Raw genomic sequence first — 24,790 nt, 5'->3', positions numbered from 1 at the left:
TTATTATTGTGTACTAATGTCTCGTCTCTCATAACAAATACATTATTATACATGCATACATACATAGATAGTGTATATGTTATGCATAGGGAACCTGAAAATGCTTAAAACAAGGTTTTCAGGGAATATATACCTAATGCACCCTTAATTGAAGACATTTGGTCATGTCTTTTTGTGAAAATTGAGAAAGTAAATGTCATTGCAAAATATTATATGCCACTGAATTTCTTAACATTTTTATTCAGTCATGTCTATAAAACATGTGAGATGTGCACTGCATTGTTGAATTGATCGGTTGTGTCTTCTAAGCCATACATGCCTTACTTAAAATCACATTCATATACCAATCATTTAGCGTATAATCATAGATTTTGAGAATGCATCAAACGAACCTAATGTGTAGATTATAATCTTAGATTGATTGGTCCAATCAAATCGACCGAGAACTGACGAATACGCTGATCTGAATAGAGACATTAAATCAGGTTTTGAGTAAATCGTTCAGAAACGCCATTGTATCGAGAATTGGAACTAATTGAACTGACCAAAAAAGTAGTGGAACAAGATTGTTTTAGTTATTAGCAAGTTGATTGTATCAAATATCCCCAAACTATGACCATCATTTTAAATTGGTCCCTAAACTTAAAAATATTCTAATTACATCCCTAAACTATCGATGTTATAGCACTCAGACCCTTCCATTATTGAAACTGTTAATTTAACCATTAAATGATATGTAAAATCTTGTGTGACATCATTTAATGTGAAAATTTTAAAGAAAAGTAAAATGTTGCCATATAAAATTTAAAAATAAAAACTAAAAATAAAAAAAAATAAGAGAGAGAGAATGATAATTTTTGTAAAAGCTTTGAAAACCTCAAAATCAAGATTTTTACATCTATTTTTCTTTAAAAATTTCATTTTAAATTATGCCACATAAGATCTTATGTATCATTTAACAATTAACTTAACGATTTTAGTAAAAGAAGTACCTTATTTATATAACATTGATAATTTGAGGATGTAATTAGAATGTTTTGAACTTTGAAGACCAATTTAGAAGGAGAATCATAGTTTGAGGATGTTTGGTGCAATTAACTTTTTATTATCCCAATAATGTATTTATTTGCCCAAGCTATAAAATCTGGTCCGTACTGGTAAACGCCCAAAATAAAACCTGCCCCAAAATCTAAATAGAACCCAACCAAATAAATAAATAAAATCTGGCCCAAAATCTAAATAAAACCCAACATAAAAATAAAAACAATGTAAAAAAAAAAAGTTCTAAGGGCGTAAAAAGCCCTCAAACATTTTCAGAAAAAGCAGTTAAGTCTCTCTTTTTTTTTTCACTCAAATACTTGAAATTTCATAATACATCAAAAAAGTTTTCAAACTTTAAAAAAAGCAATTATGCCTCAGTGTTTTTTTTTTTCACTCAATTGGCTACTTGAATTGCCAAAATGTATCAAAAAGGCTCTTTGACCGTTAACTTTAACAATTGACCGTAAAAATTAACCGTCCCTAATTTTTTTAGTTAAAGTCACCCCGTAAAAATTAACCGTAAAAATTAACTGTAAAAATTAACCGTAAAAATTAACCGTCCGTAAAAATTAACGGTCAAAGGGTATTTTTGATACATTTTGACAGTTTAAGTACTCAATTGAATGCCAAAAAGAGAGAGAGAGAGAGAGAGAGAGAGAGAGAGAGAGAGAGAGAGAGAGAGAGAGAGAGAGAGAGAGGGAGAGAAGGAGCTTAATTGTTTTTTTTTTTTAAAGTTTGAGGATATTTTTGATGCATTTTGAAAGTTCACTACCCAATTAAGTGAAAAAAAATTCAATAATTTATAATTATAAAATTTCTAGATTTTTTTTCTTTTTTTGTTCCCAAAATTTTCCTTTTTTCGGATTAATTATTTTACTCCAAAAAATATCATACATGAAATCACAATGGAGAATAGGAGCATCATATCATACATGTATGTAATCACAAAACTGAATGCAAATATCATATTCTCTCTTCAACACATTTACTTTTAAAAAATGAATTGAACTAAAATAATTACTATACAAGATCGAATTTCTATACACTCGCTTGATGAGTAGAAGTGAAATTTCGTTAGTCCAAAGGTAAAGCCAACGTAAACACATTGCTAGAGTTCCGAAGGGGTTGCCTTCGCTCTCCTGTTGATGTGCTATGGTGTGTTCATCATCTGCCGCAAAATTACATGCTTATTCTCCCTAATATACCAGCCATAGTTAAACGGTCCTTCAAAGCAAATTCTCGATGGTTTCCCTAATAGCTTTTGAATTTATGTTGATGTCATCCATCGCCACCTTCAAAACATATTCTTCTCCAAGCACGACATGAATGGGCTTCGACAGTGATCTGATCTTTTCTTCCAAATTGGTAACGCACGCCATTATGTGGATTGTGGTAGTATGAAGTAGAGCATTGTGCTTCATTCTAGTTGTTAACTTCTGCTGTTTCACCTTTTCCACGTTCCGCTTCCAACGCCCGTCGCACCATTTCCAGGCTGGAGCTATAGCAACCGTCAACGCACTAGCCAAAGCTGTCACTACAGGCTTCATGGACAAGGCTGCCGCCATCATGGAAACGAAAGCGGCAAAGAACAAGGCATTCGACACCATCCTCCATGTTTTCAATGATTTCAATTACTTATCCAGCCTTTCATTTTGAGCACGCAACTCACCTAGCATCGATTCTTGCTGCCCACGGATTGCGCCTTGCGGTACAAGTGACTCCTCAAGGAAATGCTTTTCGGCTGCTTTGAACCTCTTCAGTTCCGACAAGGTCTTAACAAATTTCTTCTCATCGGTCATGACTTCTAATCTGAAATCTTCCCCGAAACATTTAACTGCCGACCGAATAATTTCGTGATTGCTTCGAGTATGTCTAAGGCAATCATCAATGGCAGTACGTAACTCTAAATTCTTTTCGATGTTGCCAATGTATTTCTTCGTCAAAGAATCCAAATCCGAACCGACCGCGAGTTTGTCGCTGAACCATGTCTAGAATCAACCCTATTCAAGCTTGTTTTGATTAGTGATGAAATCTGTCAGTTAATTAATTTACAAATTATATCAGTGTAATTAGTTCATTTAATTTAATTAAATAAATTATTAAAAATACATAAAAAAATTAAAATTCCGTTCAATCAACTTTTAAATAAATTAATTCAATAACTTTCTTAAAATTAATACCTTAATCATTTTCCAACCCAATAACCTTAATTTAAGACTCTGACTTGGAGAGTAAAGTCTTGATTTTTGTAAAATAAAATAATAAATAAATAGGCTGTGGAAAATGACAGAAATGTCAATGTGTTAGCTGCACAATTTAGACATCATCTTGTCTTTGACTTATTGACTCTGTTAAGATATCATTACTCAAAAGCATACCCAGTACATTTACTTATTTGCTTATTTATAGAATCAGAGAAGTAAACTGTTCTAACTGACTTCAACTAACACGTACAACAGTCAGCTAACTAACTAACTACCTATTGATTACTTTAACATTCTCCCGGTTTTATTGAACTTTGACAACTGCTACCATTGGAACAAACTTGGAGCTCCTGTCGAAAACCAATAAATTGATTGGGGGGTATGGGTTTGGTAAGTACATCAGCAATTTGCCTTGCGGAAGGAACAAAATTAACACGTAGAACACCTGCCATCACCTTTCCCGAATAAAATGGTGATCAATTTCAACATGTTCCATAGAGACTGGCAGAATCAAGTAAGTTTTGAGCGCCAAAAGAACCTGCTGACGCCATAACAAGTAGTTATTATCATCCAGTAACACACTGATCTTCTTGGTAGAAAAGAACGACTATCAAGAAGACTATCAGAGGAATTTGTAGCCATTGCAGGGAAAGCAGATTGCACAGCAGAAGGATTAGAAGACAAATCCATAAAAGAAACACACGAATACAACAAACACTTTCAGCAAAACAACTGATACCATGTTAAGATATCATTACTAGAAGTATAACTACTGGATCAAATTCATTCATCAAAAGCATACCCAGTACATTTAAGCAAATAAGTCACTACACCAAAACAGGCTTTTAGCGGCGTTTGGATAAAAAACGTCACTAAAAAGCAAGCATTAGCGGCGCTTCTATAAAAATGCCGCTAAAGGTCGAGCATTAGCGGCGCTTTTTGGAAAACGCCGCAAAAAATAAGCATTAGCGGTGTTTTTTGAAAAGCGCCGCAAAAAGGCTAAGCCTAACGACACCGTTTTCTGGGGTTTAGGGGGTCTTTAGCGGCATTTTTGAAGAAGCGCCGCTAATGCTCAGGCCTTTAGCGGCGTTTTTAAAGAAGCGCCGCTACTGCTCGGGCCTTTAGCGTTGTTTTTGAAGAAGCGCCGCTAATGCTCGGGCCTTTAGCGGCATTTTTGAGGAAGCGTCGCTAATGCTCGGGCCTTTAGTGGCGTTTTTGAAGAAGCGCCGCTAATGCTCGAGCCTTTAGAGGCGTTTTTTAAAAAGCGCCGCTAATGCCTGTTTTTGTATATTCTCAATTATCTCATTCTTTGATATATTCTCAAGTAATGTTTCAATTATATTTTTTTATTATAAGTTGAAAACATTGATATTTCGTTGTATTTATTATATATTGGTCAAATTTACATTTAAATGATAACAAATAATATTGTTTAATACAAAATATTTTTATTAAAGAGAATTCCTAACTCCTAACTATTTATTATTATTTTTCAATCACAGTTTATTTAAACTACTTTACTAGAAAAATATATTAAATTATGAGTAAAATAAAATATCATAAAACTTAAATTGTAAAAGATATGATAGTATTAATTTTAAAATATTTAATTAATTATCGTTATAGTTTAGGGTTTAATATATATGCACTACACCAAAACAGGCTTTTAGCGGCGTTTTTAGTGGCGCTTGGACAAAAAACGCCACTAAAAATCAAGCATTAGCGGCGCTTTTATAAAAGCGCCGCTAAAGGTCGAGCATTAGCGGCGCTTTTTGGAAAACGCCGCTAAAAATAAGCATTAGCGGCGTTTTTTAAAAAGCGCCGCAAAAAGCCTAAGCCCAACGACACCGTTTTCTGAGTTTTTGGGGCCTTTAGCGGCGTTTTTGAAAAAGCGCCGCTAATAATAATAAATTTTCAATTATCTCATTCTTTGATATATTCTCAAGTAATGTTTCAATTATATTTTTTTATTATAAGTTGAAAAAATTGATATTTCGTTGTATTTATTATATATTGGTCAAATTTACATTTAAATGATAACAAATAATATTGTTTAATACAAAATGTTTTTATTAAAGAGAAGTCCTAACTCCTAAGTATTTATTATTATTTTTCAATCACAATTTATTTAAACTACTTTACTAGAAAAATATATTAAATTATGAGTAAAATAAAATATCATAAAACTTAAATATCTTATATTTGTAATCATTAATCGAATTACGTTGGGTACTTCGTTACGATGGGTGAGTGGTGAGTGGCGAATGTAAAATGGAGAAATTAAAATACTATTATTTAAAACAATTTTAAAATTTTTTGGGTGCGTAATTATTTGATTTTTAATTTATATATTAAATAATTTCAAATATAATTGTAAAAGATACAATAGTATTAATTTTAAAATATTTAATTTAATTATCATTATAGTTTAGGGTTTAATATATATGGTTTAGATTATATATATGGTTAATTTAGGATTTAGGGTCAGTTTAAAAGTTACAATTTTAAGGTTTATATATTATGGAATTAGGGATTATGGATTAGGGATTCTGATTTAAGGGTTGTGATTTAAGGTTTATGGGTTAAGGGCTAGGGGTTAGGGGCCGGTTAGGGGTTAGAGGTTAATATCAGTTAGGGATTTAATGTTTATGGATTTAGGGGTTAGGGGTTAGGTTTAGATCAATTAGTGTGTTTTAATTTATATATTAAATAATGTTTAGAGGTTAGGGATTTGGGGTCAGGTTAGGGTTTGAGGATTAGGGATTTAGGGTCGGGTTAGGGTTTAGGATTTAGATTAATTAGTGTTTTTAATTTATATATTAAATAAGATTTAAGGTTTGGGGTTAAGAGTTAACAATTTAGGTTTTAGAGATTTAGGGTCGGGTTAGGGTTTAAGGTTTAGATTAATTAGTATTTTTTAATTTATATACTAAATAAGTTCTTATATAATTGTAAAAGAGAAAATAATAAATTTTAAAGATTATTAATTTAAAATTGATATGCAATATACAATAATTGAATATAAAAAATTATAAAATATGCGAGCTTGGGCGGCGTTTATAGCAAAAACGCCGCTAATATGTATTAGAATTTTTCAAAACGGTGTCGTTTCATTACAAGAATTTAATTTATTAGTGGCGTTTCTTCTGTAAACGCCAGAAAAGGTAACATTAGCGGTGTTTATGACTAAAAAATATTTAATCTAAACCATTTGATATATTTAAATATTAGATTTAAAAAAATTAATAAAAAATGTAACAAATTGATACGGATAAGTAACTATCTATTTTGGATATATAGGACCAAATTATAACAAATAAAAATAAAAGACAAAAACTAAAATCATTCCACATCGAACATCTAGCAAAATAGTTATATTTTAGTTAGAAAGAAATATCTCTAATAAAATGGAGATTAGGTCGGAAATGAATAATATAAAATCATGATTAACGTCTCAATCTTTAATTGAAATTTGATATGTCAGAGATTAATTGCTTACATTGGATAATTCTAAATTAATAATTAATTACAGCAATTTAATCATTTTTTTCTTATTAAAATATATGATATTTATTTTGAGAGTACTTGATTTTTTTTAAAAATTCAATTTATAAAAGAAATAAATGTTTTATAAAAACACTTAACTAATAATTTTTAACAGACAAAATAAAAGATTTTTAGCAGAGTAAAATAATGTCATTTTGTGCAAAATGAAATAATGTCGTTTTGTGCAAAATGAAATAATTTTTTGCGGTGAAGTAAGGAATAGAGGCTTTTTTATAAAACACCCCACTTTACAAAGACACCGTCCTTTAAAATACTTCTAACTCTATGCCCATTGCTATTTTTTCTTCCTCAATCCCAATTCTTAAGCGCCCAAATTTGGAACCCTAGATTTTTCTCTGCAGAATTTTTCTTAATCCACAAGCTTTAGCTGCGCTATGCGATTCCATCACGGATCCGAAGAACTTTTCAAATGTACAGCTCCATTTTTCAAAAAGACAGTGGCGGATTCGAATGCTCCGGTGCAGGATAAGGCGTTAGATGCTTTAATTAGGTTCTTAAAAGCGGCTGACGTTGATGCCGGAAGGTGATGCCGTCTTTTAATTTCACTGCGCCCCCTCTTCCTGATCCTGGTACCATCTTTTAATTTAGGAATAAGCCTAACCCATATTTCATTTTCTTCAGTTTCTGTTAACAACTGTTCATGCTAGTGTTTTCAGGAACTTTTTTATTTTTTTAAGAGGGAAATGCAATTTGTAGGAAGCCAATCTGTTTTATCTATTTCCCCCCGTTTTATTGTTATTTTCAGTTGTTTTATGTTAATTTTCTTTCTTTTTATTTGGGTTTCAGTTAATATTTATTTTGATATTTCATTGTCGTTTAGAGTAAATGCAGAGTACAGCTATCGATGAAATGGATTTCGCCATTTCCGTTTAATGGTGAAGTCGATTTTTGTCTTTTTTAAAGAATCATATGCTACAATTGTTCCTTTCCATGGGTTCTTAACTTAGAGGAAATGGGAAAAGGAAAGAAACTTGATATTTTGAAATTTCTGATTTTGGACAATTTGAAGTTTGAAAGAATTGGTTTTTATGCTCAAATAAGCGTTATAAGATATGTGGAAATCTTGCATCGCTGATCTGTTATTCTTCCACATTTACCAACAACTGGCTTTTGGTTTAAAACAACATTATTGCCTCAGAATTTCTGAATTAAGTATTTAAGTAAGCATTTCAAAAAGTTAATATGAGATGTTCTATAATCATCAATAATGTTAATATACTTTTTCTGTTTGTTTTTGCAATGTGTAAATAATCAAATAGTTCATTGCACTTACAGATAGCACTTTTCTTGCCTTTTGAAGTATCGTTGAAGAATGTGCCTGCTCTTTAGAACCATGTATGTCTGTCCAAGTACGGATTGTTTTGGTGATTATATTATGAAGGAGTGATGCGCTAAAATTTACATGCAAAGTTATATGTATTTTATAGTTGGATTTACTTTGTGCTTATAGATTGTAGACTTCATCATATATACCTCTCCATTAACAGACTGGATTAGTGTATTTTATTCTGTCATATATACCTCTATCCCTACTATTGTTATTGGCATTCTTGACAAGGATTTAAGTCATAAAACACTCCTAGAGTATCCTAAACTTTATGGCGTGGGGCATAGACATGAGGCGTATAATTTGCAACTCTTCTGGATCACAATGATTGACACACTATGGCAAAGCCTTGTTCTGTTCCATATACCTCTATTCACATATAAGGAGAGCACAATCGATATATAGAGCATGGGCAGTTTGTGGACTATAGCAGTTGTTATTCTTGTTAATATACACTTGGCAATGGACATTCGGCGCTGGGTATTCATTACTCATGCTGCAGTGTGGGACAATCTACCATCTGGTGAAGTCACCCACCTATTGGCTCACCATTCAGCATGTACTGACCTCCGGCAAGTTCTTTCAAACTTTATTGCTTTCAAATTGGCGATTTAAATTTTCAAACTGGCGATTTAAATTTTCAAATTTGACTTATTGTAAGGATTTTTTTCTCAGAATTTATGGTGAAATTTTACAGGGAAAGAAAAAGGAAGGAAATGCTGCGAGATATGTGATGAGGTCACAAGCTATTAAAATCCTTCAAGTTAGCCTTTCGGATTTTAGGTTCATCTCTTCTTTCTCACTTTTATTAATTTTTATTATTATTTAAGCTATTAAAATGCAATTAGTGTATGCCAAATGCAAGAACTAAATCTACTTATTGTTTCCATGTTCCTGTTCTTGTTTGCAGCAAATATGCCATAGAGATTTGAAATTAGAAAATACCTTTTTAGATGGAAGCCCTGCACCTCGTTTGAAAATTTGTGATTTCGGTTATTGTTTGGGAATAATTATATATAGTCCATCTTAAATGTCAGTTGCTTTATGATTTTCCAATCATTAAGTTTTTTTTTAACACTTGGTGTAGTCATCTCTGTTGCATTCAAGACCCAAATCAACAGTTGGAACTCCAGCATATATAGCACTAGAAGTTCTGGCGCGGCTAGAGTATGATGGAAAGGTATTATTTCAACTGTATAAAAAGAAGAAGAAGAAGAAGAAGAAATATCTATGTGAAATAAAAATATCTAGCTGAGCATTCTATTGATCTGGTGTGCTATTTTCGCCTTTGAAGCCTAACATGTGATCACAAATATCTATTTTTGCATTCTATTCTTCCACTTCTTGGATTTTCTCATTTTTTATTTGATTTATTACTTTAAAAATATAAGAGATGTGATGAAATGCATTTTGTAGTTGTCCTTGTTTATGAAAGTTTGTAATGCCTTATACATGTTGGAAGGGATCAGGTTAATTCTCACATGCTTGTTATAGTCAAGTACCTTTTTCATTCTCTTCTTAATTTGACATCCATCTCTTAATATGTTAATAGAGAGAAATTTTGAGCATTAACCAGACAATTATTATATCATGCTTTTCTGCAATTTAAAGTTTTTCTTAGTGGCTCCGTTTTATTAGGTGATGATATGTTAGAAACTCGTAGTAGCCAAAGCTAAAATTAGCAGACCTTGTTTGGAAACTGATTCAGCCCATAAATGGCGATTGTAAACTGTCTAAAGTTCAAATTACTAATTACTAATTGGCCTTTGTATGTGAAATAATTGTCCTTTCGGATCTGCCAATTTTAATGTTCTATTTCTTTCTTTTGGCAGTGTTGATGATGTTCTTGTTTCTGAGTACACTCAGACATGCCAATTTCATGTTTAATGACTAACAGTCTTGTCACTAATGCTTAAAGAATGATATTTGGGAAGTAAATGAGAAAGGGCATGAGCATACCAACTTTTGAAATAACAGGTGTCTTTGTTTGTCTTTCTTGGCCTGTTCTTGCTCTTTGTGTGAATTGCTCTTAGCAATAGGGCATAGCTAATATGTTGACTCCCATATCCTCAATTTTGACTTGTGAATGGGATGCGATCACTGATAGGGCAATTTCTGGTGCATGTTCCATTACTTAGATGCAAAATATACATCATCAAAGAAGATTACTTGATTTAAGGGTGTAACAAACAATTAAGTTGCCTTTGTTGCATTTACATTCATTTATTTTGCAGATTGTTGCCTTTTAAGTTTTGTTTTGCAGGTGAGATGGTTCTGAAATCTGAGTGTTTGTTTACTTGATAGCTGTCCAGGCATTGATTTGTAGCCTGCTACAATTCCCCCTATTCTCCTTATTCTTTCTCTCTGTTCCTTTAATGTAAAGCATTTGCAAGTCAAAACTCGGTTGTTAGAACATCCAAGCTTTCATGAATGTATTTTCCAGATAAGCTTAGCAACTTTAGCTCCAAGAGAGCCACATTCATGCCTAATTCTTGTAAAACTTGGGCCTTGGCGCGGCTCTTTTTCTATGCTTAATTTATGACTTCACTGAGAATTGAAACATGGAGTTTGTATTCATTATCTATCATATATCTTTCTCATGATATGTCCTGAATCTTATGTTGCAAAAAACAGCAGAGCAGGCCGCAAGACCAAACTAAGTAGCCTTAAGGAGTCATGCATTTTTTAATGACGCCATTTCTACCTTTGTTCCCATTTACTGCATTAAGCCCTACTAATGTGGATGGCATCAAGGTTTCTAGTGAGATTTTATTTATATTTTTTCTTGTAATAACATTTCTCCATTTATTGTGGTCAGTCTTTACTTCATTTCATTGCAATGGATAGGTTTAACCAAAACTGGAGAGGTTAGTTTTGTCATTTTACAGGGCAGTCATTTGAATTTTATGAAGATTTTGATGTATTCATGTATTTCTATCATGTTAATGTTATTTAACATTAAACACGTCATTAATTTTTATATTTAGCTTTAAAATTAAAATTTTAATAGAAAATTTAATTTAATTTAATTTAATTTTTTATCTTTAAAAGTATATAGTTTAAAGTTTAAATTTTAAAAATAAAACATAATATAATATTTATCATAGAAATAAAAATCATTTAATTAAATTTTTTTAAAAGCATGTTTTTAGCGGCGTTTGTGAAAAAGTGTTGCTAAAGGTCATGTTTTTTAGCGGCGTTTGTGGCAAAAAGCGCCGCTAAAGGTCATATTTTTAGCGGTATTTGTGACAAAAGCGCCGCTAAAGGTCATGATCTTTAGCGGCGTTTTTAATAAAAGCGCCGCTAAAGACCATGATCTTTAGCGGCGTTTGTATAAAAGCGCCGCTAAAGACCATGATCTTTAGCAGCGTTTTTTTACATAAACGCCGCTAGTGAGAGCGCCGCAAATACTTTTAGTGGCGCTAAAAAACGCCGCTAAAAGCCTATTTTGGTGTAGTGATGGTTTAGGGTATATGGTTAATTTAGGATTTAAGGCCGGTTTAGGAGTTACAATTTTAAGGTTTATAGATTATGGAATTAGGGATTATGAATTAGGGATTTTGGTTTAAGGATTGTAATTTAGGGGTTAGGGGTTAGAGATTAAGAGTTAGTGTTTTAATGTTTATGAATTCAGTGTCAGATTAGGGTTTAGGGTTTAGATTAATTAGTGTGTTCTAATTTATATTGAACAAGGTGTAGGGGTTAGGGATTTGGGTTAGGGGTTAGGGTCTAGATTAATTAGTATTTTTTAATTTATATATTAAATAAGATTTAGGGGTTAGTAGTTAGGGGTTAGGGGTTAGAGGTTAAGAGTTAGTGATTTAGGGTTTAAAGATTTGAGGTTGGGTAGAGTTTAAGGTTTAGATTAATTGGTGTTTTTTAATTTATAATATTAAATAATTTTTTATATAATTGTAAAAGATATAATATTAATTTTAATATATTAAAATTATGATTATAGTTTAAATTATATAAGAGATAATAGATCAATTTTATACATATTAAATGGTTTAGGATTTAAGGTTTACTTTAGATTTCTTAAATGATAAAATTTTATACAATTAATTAATGTTTTTATATTTAAAAATATTTAATCTAAATTTAGATTAAATGGTTTAAATCATTTGATATATTTAAATATTAGATTTTAAAAAAATTGATAAAAAAATAAATTAATGTAACAGATTGACAATAAAAGAGATAATATGAATTTTAATTTATTAAAATTATCATTAATATAGTTTTTTAAAGTTTTTTTTCATATTTTAAAATTTTTTGTTTTTGTTTTTGTTTTCTTACATAAAAAATTATATAAAAATTTTAAAATTTATCTAATTTTTTTAAATATTACTTAAATTTTCAAAATTTATTTATTTAAATTTGATATGAATTATATAGTAATTAAATATAAAATTGTAAGAAAAAGTCAATCATTAGCGGCATTTATGAGAAAAACGCCGCAAAAGGTAAGCAATAGCGGCGTCTTAATGAAAAACGTCGCAAATACACATTGAATTTTTCAAAACATGAAGTTCCACGGTAGAAATTTCCCCCCTAAAACCCGAAAACAAACCTCAAATTTCTCCCCAAATTTTTTCTTAGTTCTCTCATCCAAAAGCACAAATTTTGAAGACCAAATGGCAACAATTTCAGCATTTTCAACTCCTTTGCATTTAATCTCCACCCAATTTAAATCTCCCAAAAACCTCTTCTTTTATCCAAATTCTATCCATTTTCAGACCAAAGTTTCCACCTTTTCTTCCAACAACTTAACCTTATCCTTCAAAAACAGCAAAACTCTTTACGGTACTTGGAAACTCAAGTCTGCAGAAGAAGAAGAAACATCTGTTGTTGAACAAGAACGAGAAGAAACAACTGTCGCCGAACAAGAGTCTGTTTCTGTTCCTGTTTCTCCTTCAGACACTCTCAGAATGTACTTCTAGGTATGTTCCTTTTTTTTCAATTATTATAATGTTTATGCTATTTTGGTCTGGCAAAAGGAAAATTGAACCATTGTTCAGAGCTGGCTTCTTTTATTAGTGAACTATCAAAGTACCTCTTTTGATGCAATGAAATATTGTTTTGGTTGAGTGATGATATAAGTTTGGGATCTAACTTCTATTTTGCTACTTAATTATGTAAAAGTTCAAATTGCTTTGTTAGTTTTTTTATTAAGTAATGGTGAATTGTTATGTTTTTCAAATGGATGCTGCTGGGTCTTGAACTTCTTTCTGAGTTTATATTTGTTACTTAATTCTGGAAATATGTATAATGTTTTACAGCACTTAAAAGAATCTCCACTGCTAATTCACATTGCACCCGAACTCGAGTTCGAAATTTAGAGACAACATTATCGTGAAAGGCAGCCACCAACCCTGAAAGGACTAGTCTCTAGGGGTGCATCTTTGTATTACGTATTCCACAGAGTTTGAATTCTTGAAATCAAGCAAAAAAACGGTTCTATTTGACTAGTATTGCTTGAAATTGTATATATGGTTAATATGTATATTTGTCTGTGAATTTCTTCCCTTGAAACTATTCATTAATAGGTCACTGATAATTGATCTTGTTTGTTTTAAAGGCAGATGGAATGTTGAATGAAGCTGAAATTCTGAAGGTGACCAAGGCATTAGAGGTATCAAAATGATCATTTTGATAGGCAGCTTGTTAGATTTATCTTCAGATTGAATGAATGGGGGAAATCTAACTTCTTATTTCTGTTCTTTCTATGTCCGGAACCCTGAGTGTAGCCTAGTTTTTCACTCAATCCCTTAGTTAAATTCTTGTTCTATATACGGAGCCCCAAGCTTAGTATAGTGTTTCCCCCAATCCCCTAGAGAATGGCTTATTGCAGAGAGAAATATTTTACATAATCTTTTTGTATTATCCCTCACTAAAAACAAAACTGGAAAAATCTAATTATATGTCTGTTTAATGGCACAACTAGGTTTCCGTCGATATTCTTTATTGCAGAGAGAAATATTCTAATGGAATGGTTATTTCATCGGCACTGATAATATGGAAAGGATTGATTTGCATTATTGGGAGCGAGCCGCCGGTGGTGGTTGTGCTATCTGGGAGTATGGAACCCGGTTTCAAACGAGTGAGCCAATTTTTTACACGTATTTAAAATTAAGTATTTAAAAATTTTGAGCTTTGATTTGTGATAGTCATATAAATTTAAATTTGCCAAATGTTGAACTGCTTGAATGACAAGTGACAGAAGGTTCTCATGTTCTGATGTAGAAAATCTCTAGCAAGTAGAAACAAATAGTTTTGATAAGGTTAACACCATGGTCAACTCTAACAGTCTTGTTCATGAGCTGTGTACTAGTGGTTGAACATTTTCTTTCTGAAATTTATATAGGTGTTATGGCTGTAAATTATTTGAATTAACGGGTCCCCGCCTGGTTATTCTGTATGTTGGATTTAGTACATTGCATGTTTGGTTATGCTTTGTCGGTTCATGAGCAGCGAGATAGCAAAGAAGCTGATATACTCACTAAAGGTAGCATATCCTTGATATCAAGCTAGTTGAATGTGAGCAAATACAAGTTGTGGTTTGTTTGTTTGTTTACAACGAACTTTAAACTTTTTATTATCAATCATGAAAATATTTTCTGACTATTAAAATCTCTTTCCCCACCAATGAAGTGGAGAGTGGACACTTCCAAATAGTTTTGTTTGTTTACTTGTGGAATGGTCTTAAATACATTCCAGTTCTTCTCGTTTTTTCATGTGTGTGTGTGTGTGTGGTTGATCATTCTTTAAATATCTTCATATGTACAGCTACTGCTTGAGTATGCTAACCTTTTTAATCTTTTGACTGGACATATTCATCAGGAGACGCTAATCTTTACGATGACAGAATGTTGTACACATCTAGTAATCGTTGGTTGCAACAAAAATACATCATGGGCAGAGCTGTTGGGTAAATCAAACACCTATATATTTCTCAAAGTGTTAACAAGTTCTAGAAGTGAAAACATTTGTAAAACACTCTGATTAGGAGTTTCTTGCATCACCATTTGTGCTGTATGCTTTGAGTTTCAAGTTCATCACACTTCAATAGTAAAATTACTCTTCTGTTTTATTATTTATTGTATTTTTAATTGTATATATCTTCTCTGAACTAATGTTTTATGTTTTCTGCATGGCAGAAAGGATCCCATAACGTTCACTTATGCTTACCTGAGGTTTGTTCTAAATCTTTCCAAAAATTGGGCTGCCCAGAAAAAAAAACTTGAAATAGGTTTACTTAGTACTAGTTAAATCGGGCTTGATTTTAGATAAATCTAATTATTATCTTTAAGCATGATATGTTCTAATACTTTGATTTAAGTTGTTGATGTATGTATTCTGACTATGGAATATCATGTTCAACAATTGTTGATGGTAATTGGAATTTAAGAATATAGGCTTAAGGGTTTAATTGGAATTTAAGCATGATATGTTCTAATATTTTAAATTTATATTGATGAATACTTTCCACCTATATTGACTTAAGTGAGTAGATATATCAGTAATATACATTTTTTTATTCCACAAACAATCTTAAAAAGTTGAGATATATTTTTTTAGATGTATTTTTTAATAATTTATTATAACATTATAAGACACCTAATTTACTATAACATTATAAAACAATCTTAAAAAATTGAACTGATTTACTTATCTTTGCCATGTTCACTATGGTTTGAACATATTAAGTTACTCTTATTTTCATGCAGAGCATGTAGGAGCCAAATTTGCGGTTCAAATTCGAAGTCATGCTCAAAAGTTTTTCTCTAAGGGTCATTGCTTTGAGTTCATTACAAGATTTCCTTGATTAAGTAAATGTATTATATCTTTTATTACCAAGATTTAGTTGATTAAGAAAATGAATTGTATATTTTATTACCTTGCATATGTATTATTTATTTTAGTTTTGATTCTAAATTTGTATTTTTACTTAAGTGCTCTAACTTTTGGATTTTAATTGTGTTATTAATTTATTATTTTAAATTCTAAATTTAAATTCATTAATTTTTATATTTATATTTAGTTTTAAAGTTAAAATTTTCGTAGAAAATTTCATTTAAATAATATTTTTTATTTATCCTTAAAACATAATTTAATATTTATTTGAAAAATAATAATATTTATATAATATTTATCCTTAAAACATAATAATATTTAATTTAAATAAATATTATTTGAAAAAAATTTATTTTTTTAGAAGATATATTTTTAGTGGCGTTTGTGAGAAAAGCACCGCTAAAGGTCTATTCTATAGCGGCGTTTGTGGGAAAAAGCGCCGCTAAAGCTCAATATATTTAGCGGCGTTTGTGGGAAAAGCGACACTAAAAGTCTTGGTCTTTAGCAGCGTTTTTTGTAAAAGCGCCGCTAAAGGTCTTGGTCTTTAGCGGCGTTTTTTGTAAAAGCGCCGCTAAAAGGTTATGGTCTTTAGCGGCGTTTGTTGGAAAAACGCCGCTAAAGTTAGCGACGCTGTCATTAACGGCGTTTTTGGCGGCGCTTCTAAAAACGCTGCAAATACTTTTAGCGGCGCTAAAAAACGCCTCTAAAGGCCTAAAAAAGCGCCGCTAAAAGTCTGTTTTGGTGTAGTGAGTAAATGTACTGGGTATGCTTTTGATGAATGAATTTGATCCAGTAGTTATACTTCTAGTAATGATATCTTAACAGACTGTTTTTAAGTACCAAACACAAATTTAGACCTATAGGACTCAATTAAAATAAAACCCAATCCCATCAGCTTGATCTAACTAGAAATTCGGATTATTTAGAAGATTTAAGGTCAAAGTGTCATGAAAGTTTCTATACTAAAAGTTAAATTATGTTTTGTCTTTTAAAAATGTTATTCATTACTACTATTAAAAAATAGTATGATTAACAATATAATTAAATAATTACATGTAACGTGCTATGTGTACTTCATTTTAACATATATAAATTGCTTTTTTAGCAATAGAAATGAATGAAAATGGATGAAAGTTTTAATAGGACCGGTTTACTCTTTTTCTTATGTATAGGAATTAATTTGCTCGTTTTTTGAGTAGAGAGAAAAAATGCAGTTAGACTCCTAATTCAAAGACCTCCATGATAATTTTATTGAATTAAAATAATTTGAATCTCAAACGGGCAAAAGTAATTAAGTCATTCATCAAATTTATCATTTGGGAAAATTTTTAATATATATATATGATTTAGCATTTTTATATATTTTAAAGATTTCTTAATAATTTTTGTTTATTTGAATATATATTTATAAAATTTTGAAAAAAAATTATTTTACAATATTTTGAATTTTTGAGGATTATTTGGATTTTTTTTGTAATTTTACTAAAAGAGGTCAATTTGTAAATTTTTAAAGTTTTTAGGGACAATGGATATTTATATCAATTTTTTATTTGAGTTATTCAAATTATTCGAATAATTTGAATTGTAAAATTCAACTTGACTCGAACTCGAAAATTGAATTACTTATTTGAGTTAATTCGAAAAAACCGAATAACTTGATTTGATTTATTCGAAATTTAAAAAAATATATATTTCAAATCGAATTGAGTTTTGATCACCCTTGAGTGTAAAGTGGAAAGATTCTTTAAAAGATAAATTTATTCCTTCACTCCCTATACTTTTAAAACTTTTACAATTTAATCTCTTTATTTTTAATTTTTAGAATTCAATTAATAATATTAATAATTGAATTTTAATTTTTAAATTAGATCTTTTAAATAAAAACATCAAACATTCAAATTTAACAAAAATATTTCAAGTGTATTATTAACTGAATTTTGATATTCAAATAAATCAAACAAGTGACTAAATTTATGGAAATACAAAGCTAAGAAATTAAATTTCAAAAGTTTGAAGAATGCAAGGACTAGGAGCATATTTAGCCATTTATAAATAAGGCCAAATTGTACTATTAGTCCTTATGTTATGTGTAAATTGTGGGTTTAGTTCTTATACTCTAATTTGGTCAATTTTAGTTTTTTTAAGTTTCTAATTTTGAAATTTCACTCTTGACCCAAACGATAGCAATTAAATTTGTTTGGTAAAATTTGACTCTTAGTCTCATACTATGCATAAGTTGCGGTCTTAGTCCTTGTTCTTCAATTTGATGGTTACTATCAAGGTTTTCAAAACCGTATTGGTTGGATCGGGAATTAGCCAAGGTACCAATTTAGAACAAGAGGTTGGGTCAGTTTACTCGTAAATCTGTACGAACTGGCTTTTTTATTATTACATGTTTTTCTATTTTTTAAATTTTTTATTGATTTTTAATTAAATCGTTCGAACCAACGAACCAATGGTTTAACTAGTTCAATCACCAGTTCGATTTTAAAAACCTTGGTTATCGTTTGGATCATAATTGAAATTTCAATTTTTGAGAAGTATATGAACTAAATAACCAAATTAAAGTACAAAAATAAAATCTACCACTTACTTATGGTATTTTTGCAATAAAGTACACCAATTCAAATTAAGAGAAAGAAACCAATTGACCCAAAAATAGATAGGGTCCCTTTGGATGGATGATGGGTTTACATGCGATTAGTGTAAAAACAGCGGTGATGGTGAGATTAGATACTATAGCGTAAATCAAAAAGAAAACTAAATGCACCGCACTGAAAATAAACGCCCATCCAAAGAAGCCCTTAGGTTGAATTGAACATTTGTAAATCAACCTATCTCAAAATCAATCCAACCATCTTAATTAATTGGTTTAGACAGAACATAGTAGCTTTAGATACAATTTTTAATAACTAAGAGACCAAATTCAATACTTATTATAACCTAAGATCACTTACAATATTTTATTTATAACTACTAAAGCATTATAAATATTTTAGAAAGCTCCAACATTATCATGCTTTTGTAGAGGGTTCTTTTGTGGCGAAAAGAAATGTTGTAAACAAGTGAACGAAATATATCAAAAGAAGATAAAAAAAAAATTATAACAGATCCTGTAATACTGAATACAATGAAAGGTAGTAGTTTTAAGGTGGAAAAATACAAACGGCAAAAAGAGTGAGTTACAAAATTAATTAATAAGGTTGATAATACTCAAAAATAGGGCCCAAAACATATAAAATATTTTATATAGATTTTTATAAATATTTAAAACTTGTATTTTCTTATGTAAGAAAAGGGAATATATATACATACACATTTGATTTATTATTAAATGATCGAACACTAAATTGAGGTGAAGCATATACCTAATATATGTACATATTAAAATAATTCCACAGATGTGCTACAGCGTCTCCATCATCCGCGTCAAAATCTCTCGCCAATCCATTATTGTTTCACGGCCAAGGTCATCCGCCCGTCGAAGCACATCCGGGATGGTGTCCGTAACATCTTTCAAATCTTTTTTTATCTTATCTATCGCGACCTTCAAAGCATATCCTTCTGTGAGCACGGAATCAACGGAGTGCGACAGTGACTTGAATTTAACTTCCAGTTGGTCAACAAGCACCCTTATGATGGGTGTAAGAGCAGCATAGAACACCGTTTTAGTTAATTTCAGCTTCTTTTTCTCCTTTTCTTTGTTCCGATTCCAACGCTCGTTGCACCATGTCCCGACCGGAACTATAGCAACCGTCAACGCACTACCCAAAGCTGTTATGACATGCTTTACGGACTTGGTTGCCGCCACCACGGAAAAAATCAACAAGGAAAAAAAAGCGACAACAAAAAAGGCCAACGACACCCTCCTCCATGTTTCCAGTGATGCCAATTTCTTTTCAAGCGTTCCCTTCCGAGCATTAAACTTCCGTTGCAACGATTCTTGTTGCCGAAGGACCCTGCCTACCAGTACACGTAACTCCTCAAAGAAAGGCTCTTCGGCTGCTTTGAACCTTTTCAGTTCCTCCAAGGTCTTACCGGATTTCTTCTCGTCGGTCCCGACTTCTTCATCGAAACACTTAACGGCCAACCGAATAATTTCGTGATTGTTTTGAGTACGTGTGAGGCAATCCCTAATGGCAGTACAGAGCTCGAAAGTATTTTTTGTGTTGTCAAAGTAATCCTTGGCGAAAGAATTGAAGTCCGAATCGGCCGGGAGAGAGTTGATGACAAGGTCAGTACGATACTGGAGAGTATCAATACCACTATAAGCAACCCTGTTCCAGCTCGATTGAGCTTGGGATCGGGAATCCGGTCGCACTTCAATTCGCAATGACGGTTCAGAACTACTAGATGATGCCATCGATACTGATAATAGATTCAAATACTCACAAAGAAAATCTTAAAAAAAAAAAAAACCAAGAAGCATCATGATTTTATATGCTTAAATAAGGTTCAACAAATGAACAAAGTAAGCAACGTATGATAAAGGTCGGTGTAGAACCGATGGCCCGCCCAAAATATGGAAGGATTCGGGTAAAAATATAAGTTCGAAATATGGGTTTGGACAAAAAAATGAGGCTCGTTTAGAAAACAGGCCGGGCCTCGGGCACCACTTTTTTGGCCCGGGCCCGGCCCGAATATAATAAATATATATTTTTAATTTTTTTAATTTTAAAATGTTTTTAAAATACTTTTTTTAAAATAAATTTTTGGTGTTTATTAAAAAATGGGCCGGGCCAGGCCGGGCTCGGGCTCAAGAATTTTTTCCTGGGCCGAGCTTGGACAAAATTTTAGGCCTATATTTCGGGCCGGGGCTGGGCCCGGGCCTAGGACGCGGGCCAAAATTTTTTATGGGCCCTGCCCGAACCCGGCCCGGCCCATGAACACATCTAGGTAGGTGCACTTATCGATAAATAGTATAATTACGGTGATTAAAGATATCGTATTCACGAGGATTAAAAGTACTAGTAATTATTGTATTCCTATTATTTAATCGACAAATTGGATTGATTGATTTAAACTAAAATTTACTAAATTAATTAATTAAAGAACTCAGTAAAGAATAAATCAGGAACACAATTGAATAATAACCAAGAAGCGAACAATACCCAGGAAAGAATTCACCTAGACTTCATCTATTATTATGAATCTGAATTAAACGATTTATTCACTTGATATCTTGATCCGTAGAAATCCCTAAATTATGTTGATATCCCTTTCGAGACTAAGAGCAACTAACTCTAGGTTGATTAATTGAAATTTCTTTCTTATTTAAACTCCTATTATTACATTAACTTGATCTACGGATTCCCCTATTAGATTTAACTCTAATTCGGTAGATTTATGTGGTCCTATTTCTAGGATTGCATGCAACTCCACTCAATTATACTAGATTTACTCTTAAATAAGGATTTTTCCTTCTCTGATTTAAGCACATTAAACATGAATTAATATCCCAAAAATATTAAAATAAGAGATAAACAAACGTAACTGAGAACAATATTCAAGTATTTCTTGCGTAAAATAAAAATCAAATAATAGAATTTATCATAGGGTTCATCTCCTCTAGGTATCTAGAGAATTAGTTCATAATTGCAGATAAAAACATTTCAAAAATAGTATAACCACAAGAAATAAAGAAACTCATAAAAATTTCAAAGAAATTAAAAGGAGGTCTTCAATCTTGATGGGAATCTGCTTCAAAGTTGGCTTAATGGAGTTCTTTGAGTTGTTTTCTTCAATACTCTCTGATAGCTCCCTATTCTCTTCTTCTATTTGGTATTTATAGGTCTTAAAATGCCCAAAAAGCCTAAAAATTGTGTTTTTTCGCGTGTTTGGAATGCGACTTGTGAAATAAACTCGATCTGGTATATGGCCGTGTGTCCAATCTGTGTGGCTCACACGATCGTGTGTCCAGCCCATATAGCTCTTGAAATCTGCTCTATTTGTTTGATTTTCGCTCGTTTTTCGCTCCTTTTGTTCCCAAATGCTCTCCTAAGTATATAAATATGAATTTAAAGGATTAGGAGCATAAAATTCACCAATTTACATAAATAATCATCCAAAAATGCAATAAGAATGGGATTAAAATATGTTATTTTTATCACTTATCAATTGGTTGTTTCAACATGTGGGGCATAAGGTTAAATGACCTTAACTTTTTTTTTGGTAGAAAAATAGAGCCAATTAGAATCAAACAGAGGCAACATTAGAATTAAATAGTATAGAAATATTTTGTAGTTAGAGCTGATCAGCAACTTTAGTAAGGGCGTCATGAAACACACAAGACCCAAGCGGAAACTCTATCATTAGACCTGCCAGAAAATGGGGGCAAAATTCGATTATCTTGGAATCTACTTAATGACCACTTGCGAGTCACGCATGCATAATTCTTGGATACGTAGTATCGAGTCTCTATTTCCTTGTCCTTTTAAACCCCCATGAATACCTTTAATTGCCCGAGCATAGTCAGTCTCGAGAATAATATCCTTTCAATTAAAATCCCTTGCAAGATGAAGGCCATCATAAATAGCCCAAAATTCAACTTGTTTAATGCTTCATCTTCCAATATTTCTCCCAATCCCCCAAAGCCACCTACCATGTTCATCTCTTGCCACTACTATTGAAGATGCAAGGCCTGAAGATGGATTACAGGCACCATCAACATTTAATTGGATAGAACCAGTAAGTGGTGGAATCCACCTACAATTTCCACATCGATTACTCATAGATCCACTAGGTCTACTTGGCTTCGACTTAATATAACTCATTCAACACCATGCAGCTTGTATAATATTGATAGCATCAGAATGGATCCCTTAGAAAATCCTGAGATTCTTTTGTTTCCAAAGCTTCCGACAGATAATACTGAAGAGAGATTGCCATATCACATCTTGGTATTGTAGGCCAAAAACATTCCTCAAGTTTTGCAACATCCAATCCTGTAAGGAGTAAGAAAAAAGTTAAGTTAAGAGACTGAAGGGAATAATATGTGCGATAGCCCGAAATAGGGCCTAATCGGAATAGTGATTTCATAACCACAAATCCGAAGTGAAATAGTTTAATTTTATAAATTTTTATTAATTACTGATTGATTGAAATATTGTGTGAAAATATGGATAGGAAATTTTAATGATTTAGTGCCTAATTGAATTTTTAGGACTAAATTGAGAAAAAATGAAAAGTGTGTCTAATTAGTGATTAAATGACTTAATTGAATTATTGCATGAAATTGGAAGTGTTTATGTGGAAAATAGACCATAAATTAGTGTTATGGACACATAAGGGTAATTCTAGAAAAATATCTAAGTAAATGGGTCAAGGGCATTTTTGTCAAAATTGAATAAAAGACAAAATAAGATGAAAATAAGTGTTCATCTTCTTCAAAATTGGAGCTTGCTGCCAAAAATTCCATGTTACCATAGCTAGGGTTCTTGATTTTTCTAAGCTCAATTGTAAGTGATTTCTTGCCCCGTTTTTAATTATTTCGTATTTTTATGCTTATTGAAGCTTGAATTTCATGTTTCTACCATTTATTTTAAATGGAATTAAAGTTTAAAAATGGACCCATTCATGATATAGTTGTAATTTGATGAGTGATGTTAGATAACGAATGTTTGAAGTGTTAATTACGAGTTTTACTAGATAAATTTCGATAAAAATGTTGAAAAATGACTAAATTGTGAAAGATAGTAAAGTGTGCATAAAGTTGTGATTTTATGAAATTGAGGGCTGTTATGAGCATGAAATATGATTTAGTGAGGTTTGAAATTTAAGAATTTAGTGAATTTTATTTTTACGAGCTTTGGGACAAAAGTGTAATTTTTGAAAAGTTATGGGGAAAAATGTATATTTGCCAAAATATTGTGTATGAATTGTATTTGAATGGAATATTGATAAAATATATTAAATTGTGTTAATATAGATCAAGAAAGAAGAAATAGGGGAAGTGATCGGAGAAAAGAGAAGGTTATTAACTAATTTACGGAAATAGTCATTTTGCATATGAGGTAAGTTACGTGTGAATAATAGTTATATTTTTATAAATTATGAATTATATTTGATATGTGAATTAATATTGAATGTGGAAGGAAAATTATTCATGAATTATTCAAGTGATAAAGTGTTTAAAATAAAATGTTAAGTGTAAATTGTAACACCCCTTACTCGTATTCCGGCTCGGAACAGAGTATGAGGTATTACTAAGTTTTTTAAAAAAAATTTCGACAGCATTTCTGCTTAATTTTGTTTAAACCTCCTGCAAATTTAAATCACAATCCAATATATATATATATATATCAACCAAACTCATTTATAATAATACTCATAATTTAACTATTAATGAACACCACATTTTAAATCAAACCATAACATATATTTACATGATGATTCCATATTTCATAGGTCGTCTATACATGCCATAATTTTCCGGAACGATAGTAGCAAAATACCCCAAGTGTGAAGGATAGTGTGGATGATTGTCTGACTTCGTTCCAAATTTCCGAGTTGTCGGAAGTCACTATAATCAAGGGAAAAATAAAATCGAGTAAGCATATAGCTTAGTAAGTAAACACATGATAAATAAGTAATTACTCACATAACTACACCAAAATATAAACTTATTCATGAATAACTTCATTGTTTAGGCAATTTCCAGCAAACTGTTTTTCTGCGTCATAGTCGTTAATTTATTTTTATCCGGAGCTACAGGGCTCCAAATTGAGTTTCGTAAATTTTCCCTGAAACTAGACTCATATACCATTTCACCATAAAAATTTCAGAATTTTTTACC

The 24,790-nt window shown here is 31.4% G+C and overlaps 3 protein-coding genes and 1 long non-coding RNA gene across 6 annotated transcripts; 2 read left to right on the top strand and 2 right to left on the bottom strand.

Annotated features, from left to right (window-relative positions):
• Positions 1 to 2,267: 2,267 nt before the first annotated feature.
• LOC107907811 (UPF0496 protein At5g66670) lies at positions 2,268 to 2,840 on the bottom strand. Its single transcript, XM_041089465.1, has 2 exons — positions 2,711 to 2,840; positions 2,268 to 2,596 (listed from the first exon to the last, which is right to left on the bottom strand). The coding sequence occupies exons 1-2, from the start codon at positions 2,838 to 2,840 to the stop codon at positions 2,268 to 2,270; spliced, it is 459 nt and encodes a 152-aa protein (XP_040945399.1).
• Positions 2,841 to 8,833: 5,993 nt separating this feature from the next.
• On the top strand, positions 8,834 to 10,542 carry LOC107909367 (uncharacterized). Its single transcript, XR_001687228.2, has 2 exons — positions 8,834 to 8,922; positions 9,227 to 10,542. It is a non-coding gene; the product is annotated as an uncharacterized lncRNA (long non-coding RNA).
• A 2,120-nt stretch (positions 10,543 to 12,662) lies between these two features.
• LOC107909368 (signal peptidase complex catalytic subunit SEC11A) lies at positions 12,663 to 15,992 on the top strand. Of its 3 annotated transcripts, none has more exons than XM_041089557.1 (6): positions 12,663 to 13,082; positions 13,422 to 13,774; positions 14,087 to 14,242; positions 14,983 to 15,070; positions 15,300 to 15,335; positions 15,870 to 15,992. In XM_041089557.1, the coding sequence occupies exons 3-6, from the start codon at positions 14,158 to 14,160 to the stop codon at positions 15,928 to 15,930; spliced, it is 270 nt and encodes an 89-aa protein (XP_040945491.1). In that variant the 5' UTR covers positions 12,663 to 13,082; positions 13,422 to 13,774; positions 14,087 to 14,157; the 3' UTR covers positions 15,931 to 15,992. The 3 variants fall into 3 exon arrangements, with proteins under 3 accessions (XP_040945491.1, XP_016692346.2, XP_040945490.1); XM_016836857.2 differs by having other exon boundaries at positions 12,682 to 13,082; positions 13,721 to 13,774; XM_041089556.1 differs by lacking the exons at positions 12,663 to 13,082; positions 13,422 to 13,774; positions 14,087 to 14,242 and adding an exon at positions 14,249 to 14,647.
• A 3,215-nt stretch (positions 15,993 to 19,207) lies between these two features.
• LOC107909369 (UPF0496 protein At2g18630) lies at positions 19,208 to 20,427 on the bottom strand. The gene has a single exon (XM_016836858.2). It carries the CDS (start codon positions 20,357 to 20,359, stop codon positions 19,403 to 19,405), a length of 957 nt encoding a protein of 318 aa, XP_016692347.1. The 5' UTR covers positions 20,360 to 20,427; the 3' UTR covers positions 19,208 to 19,402.
• Positions 20,428 to 24,790: the final 4,363 nt, after the last annotated feature.

This window comes from Gossypium hirsutum, chromosome D03 (assembly GCF_007990345.1).
Source record: "Gossypium hirsutum isolate 1008001.06 chromosome D03, Gossypium_hirsutum_v2.1, whole genome shotgun sequence".
Taxonomy (NCBI): Eukaryota; Viridiplantae; Streptophyta; class Magnoliopsida; order Malvales; family Malvaceae; genus Gossypium; species Gossypium hirsutum.
This window is presented reverse-complemented; position numbering and strand designations above follow the sequence as displayed.

What these genes read in the sequence shown, in the direction of transcription:
- LOC107909368 (XM_041089556.1), top strand. Translation starts at nt 14,560, where the DNA reads ATGTTGGATTTAGTACATTGCATGTTTGGTTATGCTTTGTCGGTTCAT. An exon ending in AGCTGATATACTCACTAAAG is followed by an intron (nt 14,648 to 14,982) that starts GTAGCATATCCT and finishes CATATTCATCAG; the next exon opens with GAGACGCTAATCTTTACGAT. An exon ending in TTCACTTATGCTTACCTGAG is followed by an intron (nt 15,336 to 15,869) that starts GTTTGTTCTAAA and finishes ATTTTCATGCAG; the next exon opens with AGCATGTAGGAGCCAAATTT.
- LOC107909369 (XM_016836858.2), bottom strand. Translation starts at nt 20,359, where the DNA reads ATGGCATCATCTAGTAGTTCTGAACCGTCATTGCGAATTGAAGTGCGA.
- LOC107907811 (XM_041089465.1), bottom strand. Translation starts at nt 2,840, where the DNA reads ATGACCGATGAGAAGAAATTTGTTAAGACCTTGTCGGAACTGAAGAGG. An exon ending in GCAGCAAGAATCGATGCTAG is followed by an intron (nt 2,597 to 2,710) that starts GTGAGTTGCGTG and finishes TGATGGCGGCAG; the next exon opens with CCTTGTCCATGAAGCCTGTA.